The sequence below is a fragment of the Histomonas meleagridis genome, assembly GCF_020186115.1.
Source record: "Histomonas meleagridis strain 2922-C6/04-10x chromosome Unknown contig_14, whole genome shotgun sequence".
Taxonomy (NCBI): domain Eukaryota; phylum Parabasalia; order Tritrichomonadida; family Dientamoebidae; genus Histomonas; species Histomonas meleagridis.
The window spans coordinates 500135-515945 of NW_027150770.1; the positions used below are offsets into that span (position 1 = coordinate 500135).

A 15811-nucleotide genomic window follows, 5' to 3' on the forward strand; every position below is an offset into this window, starting at 1 on the left:
GAAAATGTCTCTTTCGATAGATGCGCGGCGTTTATAGAGACAACGCGCATCCGGATTAAATGATATAAATGTTTTGTATAGATTTGGAATATGTGATTTGTAGGATAAGTGACTGAATATGAGTTTGAAATGATATAAATGTTTTGTATAGATTTGGAATATGTGATTTGTAGGATAAGTGACTGAATATAAGTACGAATTTGATTATATGAAATAAATGTCTTGGGGTGGTGTGTAGTGTCCTATAAATTTTGGATTAGAAAAATAAATGACGGAATATGAATGTTATATTTATTCAGCATGGAATGTTTCATTATATATTCTTTGTGTATTACTGCTTCACAGTATTTCGTATCTTTCATTGATGTATTGCCTTTGCACGAAAAATAAAAATTTTTCATATAAAATTTGACTTTTCTATTATCAAAATGTAAATACAAAAAAAAAATATATTTTAATTGGCAATTGGCGCAAATTTTCTCAAATTCAGCTATATTGCATCATTAACATTTTTCAAAAAACTATCAATTTTTTCAATGAAACCGTTTATATTTCACAGTTAACCGTCTGGTCATTCACAATTTGACAATGTGGGTTACAATTTTTGAATGAATTCAATGAATTGACTTATCCTTACACTTAGACTTCCAAATTTGAACGACGTCATTAAGAAGGAGCCATTAGATAAGGAGCAAACGACCAACGAGCCCGAAGGAAGGAGTTGTGCCGTTGTTGTCATTCATTATGTCTATTTCATCACATTATTTGCTGTGTTCATATTAATCAAAAGTCCATCCGAAGGAATATACATCAATTACATCTTCAGGAACAATTCCATAGTGAATGAACCAGAACAGAAAATGTTATTTTTAATTATTACAATGCCGAAAAGTCAAATACCAAATTTGGTGTCCCCAATATATGTTAATCAATTAAATCATATGGAAGGATACAAAGCTTTATTTCTTGATTGGAAAGATATCAATGTTACTAGTACGCAAAAGAATCATAATGATATTTTAACCATTAAAGCGCCCAAATTTTATACCGAAATTGTCTCCAAAATTACTCCGCATGAATGTCGGTATTGTTATAGTTCGAAAGATATCGATATCTTTCGTAAGACATATTTCGGACTTTCATATTTTTATTATGAAACAAAATATCGATGGCTTCATCGTGCAACAGATGATAATATAATTAATACAAATCTAATAGAGTCATATTATGAAATGATAGAAAAACAATATGATCCACTTCGACAACCGATAATATTAGGCAACTGTGTGAAGAATATTGACACCGTAGGCTTCCTTCAAGGAGGCTCTGGTTATCTTTATTCGCGTAGAGCTGTTGAGTTAATGCTTCCGATGTATGAGGATATTATTTTTAAATGTGTGAAGTCGGAAGATATTTGTCATAATGAGTTTATAAAAAGATTAAACATGACAATGGTCAACGTAACATCCCCTCATTTCATTGGTCATCCATTTCCGAATGATGACATATTGAGGATAAAAAATAATAATTTTGAAAATTTAAGAAAATGCCCAAATCCAATAAAACCATATAATCCGTGGATTTGTAGAATAGCTTCGGCGCCGTTGAATAAAGTGGTCTTCTTACATCATCATGCAAACGGTGTGAATTACTCGATAGAGATATGTAAGAAAATATTCAATATAAAAGATGATAAAATTCATTTCTATTTCCCGGATTATAAATTCCCTCGACTCTGCAGAATAGATTGATCGTCTTAAACGGTAATTAAATGTAAAGGTTGAATAAATTCCAGAAAATCTGTTTATGTAAGTTATCAATATTTATGTTGTACAACAATTTTATGTTCGAACATGTTGAAGTTTTTGATAAGTTCCTTCATCATTTTCAATGTTGAGATGATGTCAGCAATTGAAATTCGTGCTAACACAAATTTGAATGCGATCTAGATTTGGAGTATTGAAAATGTTCACTCAGATTACATCTCACTTAATTTAAACGGTCGTTTGGTCTGATAGAGAAAACGTTTATTTTTGAAGAAATTATTTCATTTAAAAAGTGAGAACGATACAATATCACAAAAACTGACAAAAATAATTTTCCAATTTCAATGTTATTCAAAATGTGTGAGTTTTGTTTTGAAATATTAGAGACAAGAAAATGAAATTATTGCCTGCCAAATGTTTACTCAGCATTGATGCCATATCTAGTTGTTTACTTGATTGAAGCTAAGCACTTAGCGAGCATTTCTGATTCTTGGATTTCAGAATCATCGGTAGCTTGAATTTCTAATGAAATACCGGCAAGTGCATTCTTGAGTGATGCCTTGGTGGAAGCAACGAGCATCTTCCTCTTGACTGGAGCAATATCTGGAGCCCAAGCGACGAAGACGAGTCTATTACGTTGTGTGCCATCTTCAGCAGTGAAGTCGAAATCGTAAACGGCATAGCGAACATCACGTGGTGGAAGATCGTCGAGGAAATCATCATATGTCTTCTCCTTTGGGGCTGTCTTTTCTACGACAATATATTCAAGATCATCACTGAATGTGAAGATAACATAACGGTACTTGTGTCCGATCTTGATATCGTTCCAAACTGGCATGCAGTCATCATGAACTTTAATTGCAGTCAATGACATTCTATCAAAGTGAAGTGAGTAGGACATTAACGACCTGGTTATTGTTTGTCAACATTCAATTCTTTGTCAACATTCAAAAAGTGCACTTAACCATTGATTGTTTATCTCGCTGATAAATTATTTAAAAAGTGTGCTTGTGTTCACTTTTTTGACTTTGTTTGCACAAAATAGTTTTAAAAACTATAATTTTTGTTGGTAGAACTAAGCGTTAAGAATTGCACATATTCATGAAGATAGATTTTTAAATGATTTTGATTTTTAACTTCAATTTATAAATTTCAAAACAAAGTATCAAAGAAAATAAAGTTTCCCTTGTTTTATGTTTTTTAGATTCATTCTTAGTTTAAAATATTTTTATATCGTGGGAAATTATACTGATTGTTTTCAATTAATTTTTAAATTTAAACCCATAAAGAAATATAAAAGGACATTTACTTTTGCATTTTAGATTCGATTATGTCTTTGATGAAAATATTTTATTGATACATCATCGAAATTGTAAATTTTTTGAAATGAAAAATCTTAAACACAACATTAATAATTTAAGTTGTAAGATACTATTTTAAAGAGATAAGTCATGTTAATATGAATGGAACAATTGTTTTTAGCTTAAATAGTTTTCAATAGTTTATTCATGACAAAGGGTAAACAAAACAAATCTAAAGATGACTGAGAGTCAGCCTGAAAACAAAGAAGAATCACAAACAGTCCAACAAGATACACCCAAAAAAGAAGCTGTACCAGAACAAGAAAAAATACAGGAAAACACACAAGAAAAGAAAAGTAATTCTTTACCAATTATTATCGTTATAAGTATAGTTTTATTAGCTATAATTTTATTCCTTATATTTGGAAGGAAGAAACGGATTGTGGTTTTTGACAAGCCAATTCCATATATTTTTAACAAAGATTTTTATGAAACGTTATCAAAATATGTAAATTTACCCTCTCAAGAAGAAGCCCTTGTTATCTATGGCTCATCAGGAGTTGGAAAAACGCGCGGATTATTAACTTTTGGTGAAGAAATGATTACAACAGGAAGATTACTTTTCGATTTTGATTTTCAATTAATGAGCAAAGTTGCAACAATGGACGACCTTGTTTCATACATTAAAAGTATCATTTTCAAATCCATTAAAGGTTATGCAGATGCACATTCTAAAACTTCATATGAACTCAAAAATCCTCTTGCACTTATTGAATCACTTACAAGTGTTGACCAAAATAATTCTATAAAAGTCCCAGTTTTATTTAGAGATCCTATCTATCAAAAACTTATAACTAATTTTTATTTCATTGCAAGTGAAATCAAAAACGATCCAAAACATGGATTGGAAATGCTTCTTCAGAGCATTGATATTCTTGCTCCATGCAAACCAATCTTAATTATCCATGATTTTGATAATCTTTATAATTCTGTTTATGATGAACAACGCGAATTTGTTGAAAGCTTTTGGTCATGCCTTGTATTATTTATTTCAACAAGAAAAGATACTCCGATTATTATTGAAGTTTCAGATCAAAATGCTTTCTTTGATGGTACTATACCTCTTAATAACCATCATTTTAGACTCTATCATGTAGAGGAATTTGACAAGAAAACAAGTCGGAAAATTTTAGTCGGTGGCGACATCTTTAACAAAAAAGATTTCGAATTCATCGCATCAAATTTCGGTTTTAACGGCGAAAGTTTCGCAACGATACACGACATGTTACGTGAAGGCGGGAACGTTAACACGGCATATGAAAATTATTGCACAATCGGCGCGAACTTAATAACTCGGTTCATCGAAAATAATTCAACTTCAAAAGAAAGAAATGCAAAAATAGATTACTTGAAGAAATTGATAGTACACCCAGTAATGATATCAACAGATATTGCAATTTCTCGTTCTTTGATCGATTGGAAAATTGCAACGTTGGTTAACGAAACACACTGTAGTTATCAAAACAGAATTATTGAACAATCTGCCAAAAATATTTTATCCAATATTTAATAAAAATCCATTGAATGCAAATTCTTCTAAAAAAAAACTAAAAGAGAAACATTAAAAAAGGGCCTCTTGTAAAACATTGTCATTTTTGTATGATTTGTATTATTGGAATAATATCGAAAATTGAAAATATGCAAAATAAGAGAATCATATTTTAATCACTTACTGGCTTTGAGAGTTTGGACCAACCTTACGCTTGGCGTCTGGATTGGCAGAGAGGAAATACTTGTTATAATGTTTGCGTGTGGCAGCACGGCCGCGAAGTGGCTTTGGCTTTTCCATCTTTGGAACCTTTGGTGTGTTGGAACGAACCTTACCTGCTTGAGCGAGTGAACCATGGACCTTACCCATTTGCTAAAAGGACGGCCAAACCGCCGAAACCTCCGTTTTGCCAATTGCATTTCTACTTGTAAAGTACTCAAAGATTTGCGGTTTTGTCATTTAAATGTTTAACGTCTTCTTCCATTATAACCAAAATAAGATGCTCTAATAAGTGCTGTTTCATATAATTTAAATGATTTCCAAATATTATTTTGAAATATTAAATTATTAAAATAAATATCAAATAAACAAATAAATATCTTTAGCATTAATATCAATTCCTTCTTGTTCAAGAAGTAATTTAATTATTTCTGTATTACCTTTTTCAGATGCTAAAATAAGTGCTGTTTCAAATAATTTAAAGAATTTCCAAATATTATTTTAAAATATCGAATTATCAAAATAAATACAAAATATCAAATAAAACAAATAAATTAGAAACAATTAAAATTAATTTCAAATTATCAAAAGAAATCAGAAATTATTATAATAAAGAACAAATAAAACATATAAATTCGAAATTATTAAAATAAATTTTGATATCAAATAACGCAAATAAGTTTTAAATTATTCAAATAAATCAGAAATTATTCAAATAAATTCCAAACAATGCATATAAAACCATTTTTAGAAAAATATATGTTACAAAAGCGAAGTTAAAATCTGATTAAATAACTGAAAGTTAATCAAAAATTTTCTATTAATAATAAAAATTTTATTTATATACATTATATTATATAGGAACATTAATAACAGTCTGTTTCATCTATGTTAACTTTCAACTTATTTACTACGCTCTCCACAAAAGCGTCCGGGCTAAAAGCTGTTGACATTGGCGCAACGAACTTCGGCACATTCAGTTTCATTGCTTGCGTTATGTGCATTGGCCAACTTGTTCCCTGCAATCTTTGGTTCGACTGTACAGTGCTCAACAATTTCATTCTCATTCCCTTAATTTGGAACGAATACTTTTCGATCATTTCATACGTCAAAAGTCCGTGTTCGAAAGGAATCAAAAAAGAAATGAACTCTTCGGAAAGAAGCGATTTGCTGATCAGCTCAAACCCGTTGTTAAAAAGAGAGAGCACAGAATTAGCCGTGGAATTCCGCCATGAGGATGTGAGGACAATCTCTCTGATTCGAGAGAGAATTGTAATTACTAAATATGACACATCAAACGGTCGAAACTCAATGATGCCTTCGATGATGGAGCGCCTAAGGCATGAAAGAAAGGCACAGCGAGATGAGAATCCGAAGTCTTCCTTGAACGTAATAACTGGAACTTGGGAATATTCGAGAGGATATATCTCTTGACAATTGAGTATGGATGAGATGGTTGGATGATCACGATTTCGCGTTACTAAGATGTAGCAGATGCTTGATTGATTAGTAAGTTTCCCACATATGGCAGTTTGTGAATCGATGAAATCAAATTTGTTGATGGCATAATTTGAACTCGGGGACCCATCATCAGCAATAAGAAGGACAGTGGAAAATGACATTTGAGGAATGGAATTAGGAATCATGGCTGAGATTTCGGAGTATCGAATTTTATCTTCGATTTTTTCTGTAATTTCTTTGGCGTTTTTTAACGGAGGACTTGGAATTGCCAATGCCTCCGCTTTCTCTTTTTTTGGGATAGGTTTAGGAATTTCTGGAATTCTGAGAATTTGGGGTACCTCCGTAACTTGGTCAGGCAGTTTTAACGGTCGTTCCTCTGAAATTACCACTTTTTGTATAATCTGTTCATTTCTTTCTTCTACTGGTGGCTGTTCGATGACCAATTGTTGGGTAAACACTGGTTTTTCAGGTGGAATGCTATCTATGTGAATTTGTTGACTTTCTTCTTGGACATTTAATGATTTAACAAATTTGATGCAGTTTTGTACGCAAGGATTTAATGAAATTTCTTCTGGAACAACTAAATTCGGAAGCACGCTTAGATCCGGACTCTTTTGAACATCAAAATTGCAATCACCATCTGTGAGAACGATGTTGAATGCATTACACCATTGTTCAAATGAATGAGGGTCTGTTATTTGCATTGCTTCCCTAATAAAACTGATTGGGAACGTGTTTTTGTTGAATCCAATGCGTAAATTATTTATAGTTTCGACCCAAAGTCCGGAAGAATTGATTAACGCATAACAAACAAATTGGATCGGCAAACCAGAAAGCGACTTTAAAAATCCAACAATGTTACACTGTTTTATCATTGCTTCCAATTTAATTACAACTTTCATAAGATGTGAATTTATAATATCAGATTTTAGTTTGGATAGTTTGTACATAAACTCTCTTCTTTCTAAGTACGTCAACATATTTAAGGGTCTGAAAAAAAATTCATTTGGTGAGAAACTGTTGTTGATTTGAAAATACATATCATATTGTTCATCAAGACTTAAAAACGTTTGTGTGATTTGTTCCATGTTTTGGACAGGATCAAAATCAGAAATATCCATTTGGTAAAAACGAATTCCCGCCCAAATATAAAATAAGATATTTGTTTCATATATACTGATAACATCAGAACCGAAAAGACTTTGTAGAATAATATCGTTTTTAATTGACCTTAGTTTATCATTAACATAGTGAAACATTTGAATTTCTGATGTGTCCTTTCCAGTATTTAATTTTTGGCCAATTACATATGAAAATATGTGATCAAGAGTTTTTTGTAATACATTGATTGGGCGAATTTCTTCTGGTTTAAATTCTCGACTTGCTTCACTTCGATGAAATGTTTTTATTGCTAATTCTGGGCGAAAATTTCCTTGGAAGTCACACTCGAACGGTGATATTGCAGAAAAATCGGATTCTAAGCGTTGGTTAATTTCTTCTTGAGGACACATTCCAAGGCATTTCCCAACCAACGACATTGAGGCCGTTTATAACCGCAATAAGGTTTTTACGGTTATTATCTCAAAATATTTTCTGTCAGAAGGTCCGTTCCATTTTAACGGTCGTCAAGCGAAAATTCAATGGGAAACGGTTTATCGGGACGATAGAGGTATCGTTATGCATAACAAAAAGTCGGGGAATTGAATCAAAATGTGGCTGTTTAACTCCTTTTGATACTGCATCTAAACGAATTATTCCCAACTTAAGATTTGATGGGACCTCAAAACGCTCTCGCTTGTGCCCTTCTAATATTTCCTATAGGATTGCATTTAATTTAGCGGGAAAATTTCTGCACTAAGCTATAATCGTCATATTGATTGATTTAATGAATTGAAGAGGTCTCGTTCACTTCCTGTTAATTATTATATATTGACTTTTTTATGAATAGTTATTTTATGCACATTTAATAGAACATGTTTATTAAGCTTAATATGAGATTTCTACAAAATTTAATTTTTGAAAATTATTATCAAATTTCTTATACATGAATTTTTTTCTAACAGGAATATCCAGTTAATAGATCAAGTAAAAAGAAACGAGTATTAACAAATATTGAAATTCCATCTTCTGTTGCTTATATTGGACAAAATGCATTTAGATATTGTTCTAATTTAAGTTGTATTATGGTGACTAAAATCCATTATATGGATCATATGTTTTTGATGGTGTTCCCCCAAAGTATGTCATGACATTATATTCGTATACTGGTGAAACATTTGTAACATTGAAAGTATTAAAAGGAGCGACAGTTGAAGGATGTCCTTCATTGATAACGCAATCTTTTACTCAGTCGAATGCATATTCACATTCAAATACATTTACTCAGTCGAATACATTTAATCCATCATTACAATTTGATTTGACATTCCATTGCATTAATTAATTCATTATCACTTACAAATTCAGTCACTGATTCACTTTTCATATCAAATTCAAAAATACATTCTGTGTTTAGTATAAAAACAAGACGTGGTGAACTATATACACGAATAATATATTTAGATACACAAATATCTTATTATGACTCAGTTATCACTGATTATTATTCTAATTCCACTTTTTCTAGTGTTAGCTTCCGAATAAGTAAAATCGCGCAATCATTGTTTACATCAAATGATGATAACACATTCGAAACAAGTGAAACTGAAAACAATGATAACACCGTCGCAATAGCTGTTGGAATATGTGTTTCTGTCGTTGTGATATTAATTGCCGTTTTAATAGTATTATTGGTAATTCGCAAAAGAAATAACAAACAAGTCAGCAGTGAAGGAAATGATGTTGAAGAAAAGGATATCGAATTATGAAAAATAAGCAAAACTAATAATAAACATTTGTTTTCATTTCACTATTTTTTTCTTAAATATCATTCTAAGTATAAGCAATGTGATGAATGTAAATAATGCACTGAAACATGTGATGGAAATTTAGAGAAAATTCATTTGTATATATAAACTGATTCTTTTTTGTATTAACATTAAGATTGGTATCATTTCAGTTTCAGAAATTCGTACGGATTCTTCGATAATTATTATAGTAATGTTTCGATGTTAACATCTGTACATCAATGATTTTTGATTGGAGCACAAAGAATTTTTTGATTGTAGAATTCCTTTGTATTAAAAAAAATTAAAGATATTATATAATTAAGCTCTTTTCTCATCCTTATCGAATTAACAGATTCACTTGTTCTTATATATAAGAAAACTATTCCAATTCGCAGGGATCGTATTACAAAAATGCTCCAACATTTCATTTTTTAAAGTGACTTTCGTCTAATAACAACATCTGAATTTCAAATGTTCGGAAGATTAAGGAATGTTGTTATTATGATTTTAAATATCATCGACTTCCAGATGGAACATTTTTCCATTGATAAGAGAACATATTGATTGTCCTGAGTACTTTTTCACCCAACTCTGTCAGTTAATATAAATTTGATGAAATTAATAAACATCTTTTTGTTATCATTATGAGTTGGATGATAATGTGAGGAATAGTTTGTTAAATAACATAATTCTTTCAGGTGGTAACACATTGTTAAAAGGTTTTAGTTTCCACCAATTTTTAGAAAAGGAAATAACAAAAAATTTTTTGTTGTCATTAGCAAACCAAAAAGAGACTGTATCATCAGGAGGTTCTCTCTTCGCATGTTTGAATTCATTCCATAACGAATTTGTTAAAAAGAAGTAGATTAAGAATGTGGTATAGAAACCTTTAATTACAGATGGAAATGTCTACCATAAATCAAAACTTTTCATTTAAATGTGTGATTTTTTATTACAAGATATGTAGATTTATTTAAGTCATAAACTGATTCATTAATCATGATATTAAATTCATTAAAAGAAGATTATATTCAATTGAATTGAAGATAGTTATAATTATAATTATTTTATAGCAATCGAAAGTTGTTTTATATGTGATGAGAACATGAAATTTAATTAAAGTTAATCGGAATTCTTTCTCATCAATGAAATGTAATAAAATGAAAATAAATATAATATTTATTTTTATTATGATAAAACGTTTGAAACTAAAATAGATATAAGTTGCACTATAGCCATTGGTCATTATTTTCTTTCTGTTTTGTTCTTTATCATGTGATGTTGTCAAATTTAATTTTCCTTCGTCATAAACAAAATATCTTTTTAAATGGTTTACTTGACAAGTCACATAAACTATACAAAAAATCAAAAAGTGAAATCAATAAGCTTATAGAATTATTTCAATATATTATTTTGGTTGCAAAAATGTAAAATGTTTACTCTACGTATGTTTCGAGGAATTTAACAGCTGCAGCACCTAATTGTTTGTTAGCAGCAGCAATAGCGCGTGCCTTCTTTTCTTTTTCTGCTTTCTTTGCTTCATGTAATTCAGCTGCCTTTGCTATTCTCTTTTCTTCAAGTGCTTTAACAACATGACCATATTTCCATCCGAATGTCGTTGAAATCTTTCCGAGTGTTGTAACTGGACGATCAGTACGAATTGCAACAACACGAAGAGCAGTTGGAACAACAAGTTTCTTGACACCTTCGTACTTCTCTGGGATGCCTTCGTAAACCTTAAGTCTGGCGAAAGCAGCAGCACCGCGAGCTGTTTTATAATTGACCATTCCGCGAACTGTACGAGCGAATACTTCAGCTGGAGCGCGTTCATGGAAAGGACCATGGCGTGGGTTTGAGTTAGTTGTCTTTCTTAAGAAACGACGATATTTGTGATAATTAAAACGATGATCACCAGTTGTGACAATGCTTTCAGCACGAACAACAACTATTTTTCTTCCGTTGAGTAATTGTTTAGCAATAACACCAGCTAAACGACCAGATACGTGTCCTTTACCATCAATAACTATAGACATCGCAAAAAGGCCGACCAAAACCGCTTTTTAAACGGTTATCGGAAAGAGACGTTTAATAAAGAAACCGTTTCAAAATACGTTAAATAGAAAATGCAACAAACAACAGATGAAATCGAAACTTCTACAATGAATACAATATTTGATATGTTTGGAAAAAGCATGTCGCAAATGCTTCAAACTAATATTAATCAGCAGACAACTATTAAAGGACTTCAATCACAAATTCGAGATTTACAAGCACAAATAACAACAATTTCAAAAACAGTTGAAAGCCTTGAAAGCAAGATAATTGACAAAGTAGAAAATATGCTTCCAAGTAGTCTTGATGGTGTTTCATTAGAAGAAGCATTTGATAACCTTCAAAACTTATCAAAAGAATCTCTTGAAAAAGCGAAATCGCATGATGAAGCAATCACCAATCTCTCCAACGAGCTAAAAACCAAAGTCGATTTTGAAACCTTTGATCAACGTTGTTTTTATAATTCCAAAAGTAATGATGATTATTCCGAAATATCATCTACTATTCAAAGTCTTCAAAAAGAACTCCAACGTCAACGTACTGAGAATGACAAAATGATGGAACGAACCACTAAGCTTGTTGAGATGGAAATCCAAAAATTTCATAACGAAGAACAAATGCTTAAAGACAATAACCAATACGTAACTATTTCCGAACTTAACGAAATTTTGAGTAATGCCAAAAAATCCAATCAACCACTTCTAAGTGATGACATTGATCTTTACGATGAAGATAATCCTGAAATTTCACTTGCTCGACTTCGGCAAAGCAGTGCAAAACTAGACAAAGAATATCAAGAAAAGCGCAACAAAATCAACAATAACATGAACAAACTGATGAATATGTTTGGTGAAAGTGATCAATATGAAGAAGAAGAAGAACAAAATGAAAATGAAAGTTCAGTCTTCGAATATAATACTAATAATGATAAACAAGAAGAAATAGAAAAGGAAATTCGTGATGTTGGTATCGATACTAATGGACACATTGAAGAAAGTAATGTTTATAAATCGAAGTTACATATTGAAAGTCATCGACGAAACATAAAAACGATTTGCAAATTAGATAAAAATAAAGCAGAAGAAGAAAATCGAGAAGAAATGTCATCACGGAAAAGGTTACGAAAGAAAACAGCGCTTAGTGAACAAGAGCGAATGAATTTAATGAGTACGAATAGTCAAAATTTACGTAATTCGAATGTTGACGAAGTTAAATTAACATATCGCATATCGAATATAATAATGAATCGAGTTGAATCAATGATTACTGATTTGTTATCGACAATTAATTCGAACAATGTCAAAATCGACAATTCTGATATTAAAACAATTATTAAAGAACTTTCACATATCTCTGAATTAAAAGAACAAATAACAAAACTGAAATCATTAGTTAACTTGAAAATGGATAAATCTGATGCCGAAAATGAATTAAATATTCGAATTACACGAGAAGAATTTTATAATATGTTAATGACATTATTCCCTTCGAATCCTTTGTTACAAAAAACTTGTAGTAACATCAAAAATAAATTACCACCTCTTAAAGGTAATGAGAAAAATTTAAATAAATCATTGCAAAAACAAAACGATTTACATGAAAATGGGCAATATACTATTCATCAAAGAAATGTTAAAGGTTCAACACAACCTGCCCAATTAGTGCCGGCAAGAAACTCGAGATTACTCGCGTTGAACCAAAAATTCCTTAAAGGCGCTGACGGAAAATATTATTTGAGAGATATCGGAAACGAAATAGAAAATATTAACGAAAATGTTAACGAGGAGAATGCAGCAATGGAACAAGTAATAGATTACCAGCCGTTTTTGCCTAAAAATGATGTGATAAATCATAACAGAGCAAAAACACCAATTCAATCTGTGGATTGAAAAAAAATTTTTATAAATTGTTTGGTTTTGAGTAATTTTTTTTAAAGATATTTTTGTTTTTATAGGTTACATACAAATTATTTATTATTTTATTGTCAATTAAATTTCATCATTATAATAGATAAATAATAAATTTTATGTTGTTTAATCATTTGATTTGAATTCGAATTTATTTGGAATTATTGATTTTCCTTCTTGAACAAAAAGAAGTGAAAAGAACCGTAAATCATAACACTAGTCAAATTTACCAACCACATCTTTAACACTATTAGCCAAATTCTTCAATAATTTCCTATTCTTCTGTAATCTTCTCGATTCATTTTTCTATTATTCTTTTGCTTGCATTTTCGATATGATGGTGTTTGCGGTTCTTTGATTTGTCATTAATTTAATTCCTGTGATTTATCTTTATTCATCCATTATTTATGTATGTTTCAGAAAACCTTTTGTCATCATACATATCTTTTTCTTTTATTTTGACAACATCATAAGCATTATAATAACTTAGATCATCAATAATCGATCTCGTATTATTTATTATGAATAAATCACATATTGTTTGTGATTTGAATTTGTTCTTTTGATTTATAATATTAATATTTTGTCTGATAAAAATTGTTTAAAGATTTACATCTTATACACTACGATTCAATAAAAATTATAGTTTTTACTATCGATAGATTGACACTGTGTCACAAACCACTTAATATAGGGTGTTCAAAAAGTCATGACCCCCCCTCCTATCTCAATGAATAAACAATTTTAGATATTCTTGTTTATTTATGTGATATAGTATTCTCCATTGTTTTCTATTATCCACTTCAATCTTTTGATCCATTCCAAGAACACGCTTTGAAGCTCTTCAAAATTGACGTGTTCCCATGCCGTTAAAATTTGAGTTTTTAATTGATGTTTCGATTTTATCTCTTTATCTTCCAAATATTTTTTTTAAATAACCAAATAACCAAAAGTCGCATGGGCTGATGTCAGGAGAATAAGGTGGGTGCGGAATGGATTTAAGCTTTATTTGATTTAATTTTTGTTGAACTAAATTTCCTTTGTGAACTTTACAATTGTCCATATGAATCATCATTTGATCTAAGTCCAATTGATCCTCATCCTCATTTGTATTTTTAATTATTTCTTCAATAATATTATCGATGAAATAGCGTTGATTATATTTTTTGCCTTTTGGTAGAAAATCAATGCATAATAGGGAATTTCCATTGAAGAACATTGTCAGCATGATTTTTTTCACTGTCAATTTTCTTTTGGGTACGGGTTGGCACTTCATCTCGTGATGCTGCATACATATAAGAACTTTGATAATTAAAAATAGAAACCATGACTCATCCCCAGTCATTATATTAATGAAATTTTTCTTTTCCGCTTTTTCTAATATTTTTAAAATTGATTTTGACATATCGACTCTTTCCAATTTTTGTTCTTCCGTCAAATCATGGGGGACCCATTTCCTAGTGAAGCGCCTCAACCCCATGTCCTCATAAAGAACTTTTAATACAGTATTTGGAGTCACTGATAATTGCTTTGCAATTAAGCGGGCTGAAATAAATGGTTGCTTTTGAAGAATTTTTTGAAATTGGATGAACAAGATCAGATGGGGGGTCTCCCCTGTACGTTCCTCATCAAGGCATGACAAGTCACCATTTTTGAATTTTCTATACTCCTTTTTGACTGTACTTATATGAACTGTATTATTTCCCAAGACAGTGAACATTTCTCTGTATATGGCTTTGTATCTTTTTTTTTTTTTTTAGAGAAGAGAAATTTAATAATGAATCTTTGTTCGACGGCATCCATGAAAAAAAGTGACGGTTCTTCTCAAATTTTTTGCGTCACCAAAATTTAAATTAAATTTTTCTCGATATGCAATTAATCAAAAATCACATATTTCACATATATAAGATCTTCATTAACTATATTTTAATATTATATGAATATTTTATTTATAAACTAATCACAGCCCATAATAGGAGGGGGGGTCAGGACTTTTTGAACACCCTATATATATGTATGTATTTAATTTTGCACATAATTTAAATTATATTTCACTTCATAATCAAAAGATTAGAGTTAGCCAAATAGTGATTAAATAATATGGATTTTCCTTACATAAATTGAAAAACATTATAAGAAAAAGAACAAATGTGTTGTTTATATAGAAACATTAATTTTGTGATACATTTGGATGAGAAGAGATGCGTTTACCATCAGCGAGACCAGTGTAGTAACCAGCCCAGTACCAACTGTGAAGAAGGCGAGTGCGATCTGGATCTGACTCGTCTGCTATAGGAGGCGGGTATATTGTTACATTTGATGGAACTGGAAGTTCATTGGTAGTAACTGCAATTTGTGGTGGAAGTGATGGTTTGGGAGGAATTTGTTTAGGAACTGCATCTGGCTTTTGTGGTTGGCTTGGTTGATTAGGAATTTGAATATTTTGTTGCTTAGGAGGTTCTGTTGGAATCTGATAAAATTTTGCATTTGGTACTTGCTTGTGAACAGCAAGTGAAGAGGCCGCCATTTCAAAGGCATCCATTATTGGATTTTTTGACTTGGAAAAATCAAACACGCCATTATTTTTATCAAGCGGATCCATTTTGGCTTTGGAAGTAGGGGTGCCCCAAACAAACGGTCGACACAATGCAAACAAAAACAACAAAAA

The 15811-nt window shown here is 30.9% G+C and overlaps 6 protein-coding genes across 6 annotated transcripts; 2 read left to right on the forward strand and 4 right to left on the reverse strand.

The window, feature by feature from the left end:
• Positions 1 to 2214: 2214 nt before the first annotated feature.
• GO595_001476 (putative actophorin) lies at positions 2215 to 2640 on the reverse strand (the record flags this gene model as incomplete). The annotated part of the gene is made up of 1 exon (XM_067914278.1): positions 2215 to 2640. The coding sequence occupies one exon, from the start codon at positions 2638 to 2640 to the stop codon at positions 2215 to 2217; it is 426 nt and encodes a 141-aa protein (XP_067778468.1).
• A 665-nt stretch (positions 2641 to 3305) lies between these two features.
• On the forward strand, positions 3306 to 4637 carry GO595_001477 (uncharacterized protein; the record flags this gene model as incomplete). Its single annotated transcript, XM_067914279.1, has 1 exon — positions 3306 to 4637. The coding sequence occupies one exon, from the start codon at positions 3306 to 3308 to the stop codon at positions 4635 to 4637; it is 1332 nt and encodes a 443-aa protein (XP_067778469.1).
• A 1064-nt stretch (positions 4638 to 5701) lies between these two features.
• Positions 5702 to 7000, reverse strand: GO595_001478 (SAC3/GANP family protein; the record flags this gene model as incomplete). Its single annotated transcript, XM_067914281.1, has 1 exon — positions 5702 to 7000. The coding sequence occupies one exon, from the start codon at positions 6998 to 7000 to the stop codon at positions 5702 to 5704; it is 1299 nt and encodes a 432-aa protein (XP_067778470.1).
• A 3620-nt stretch (positions 7001 to 10620) lies between these two features.
• On the reverse strand, positions 10621 to 11217 carry GO595_001479 (Rpl16ap; the record flags this gene model as incomplete). The annotated part of the gene is made up of 1 exon (XM_067914282.1): positions 10621 to 11217. The coding sequence occupies one exon, from the start codon at positions 11215 to 11217 to the stop codon at positions 10621 to 10623; it is 597 nt and encodes a 198-aa protein (XP_067778471.1).
• Positions 11218 to 11385: 168 nt separating this feature from the next.
• GO595_001480 (uncharacterized protein) lies at positions 11386 to 13125 on the forward strand (the record flags this gene model as incomplete). Its single annotated transcript, XM_067914283.1, has 1 exon — positions 11386 to 13125. One exon carries the CDS (start codon positions 11386 to 11388, stop codon positions 13123 to 13125), a length of 1740 nt encoding a protein of 579 aa, XP_067778472.1.
• A 2188-nt stretch (positions 13126 to 15313) lies between these two features.
• On the reverse strand, positions 15314 to 15745 carry GO595_001481 (uncharacterized protein; the record flags this gene model as incomplete). The annotated part of the gene is made up of 1 exon (XM_067914284.1): positions 15314 to 15745. The coding sequence occupies one exon, from the start codon at positions 15743 to 15745 to the stop codon at positions 15314 to 15316; it is 432 nt and encodes a 143-aa protein (XP_067778473.1).
• Between the last annotated feature and the right edge of the window lie 66 nt (positions 15746 to 15811).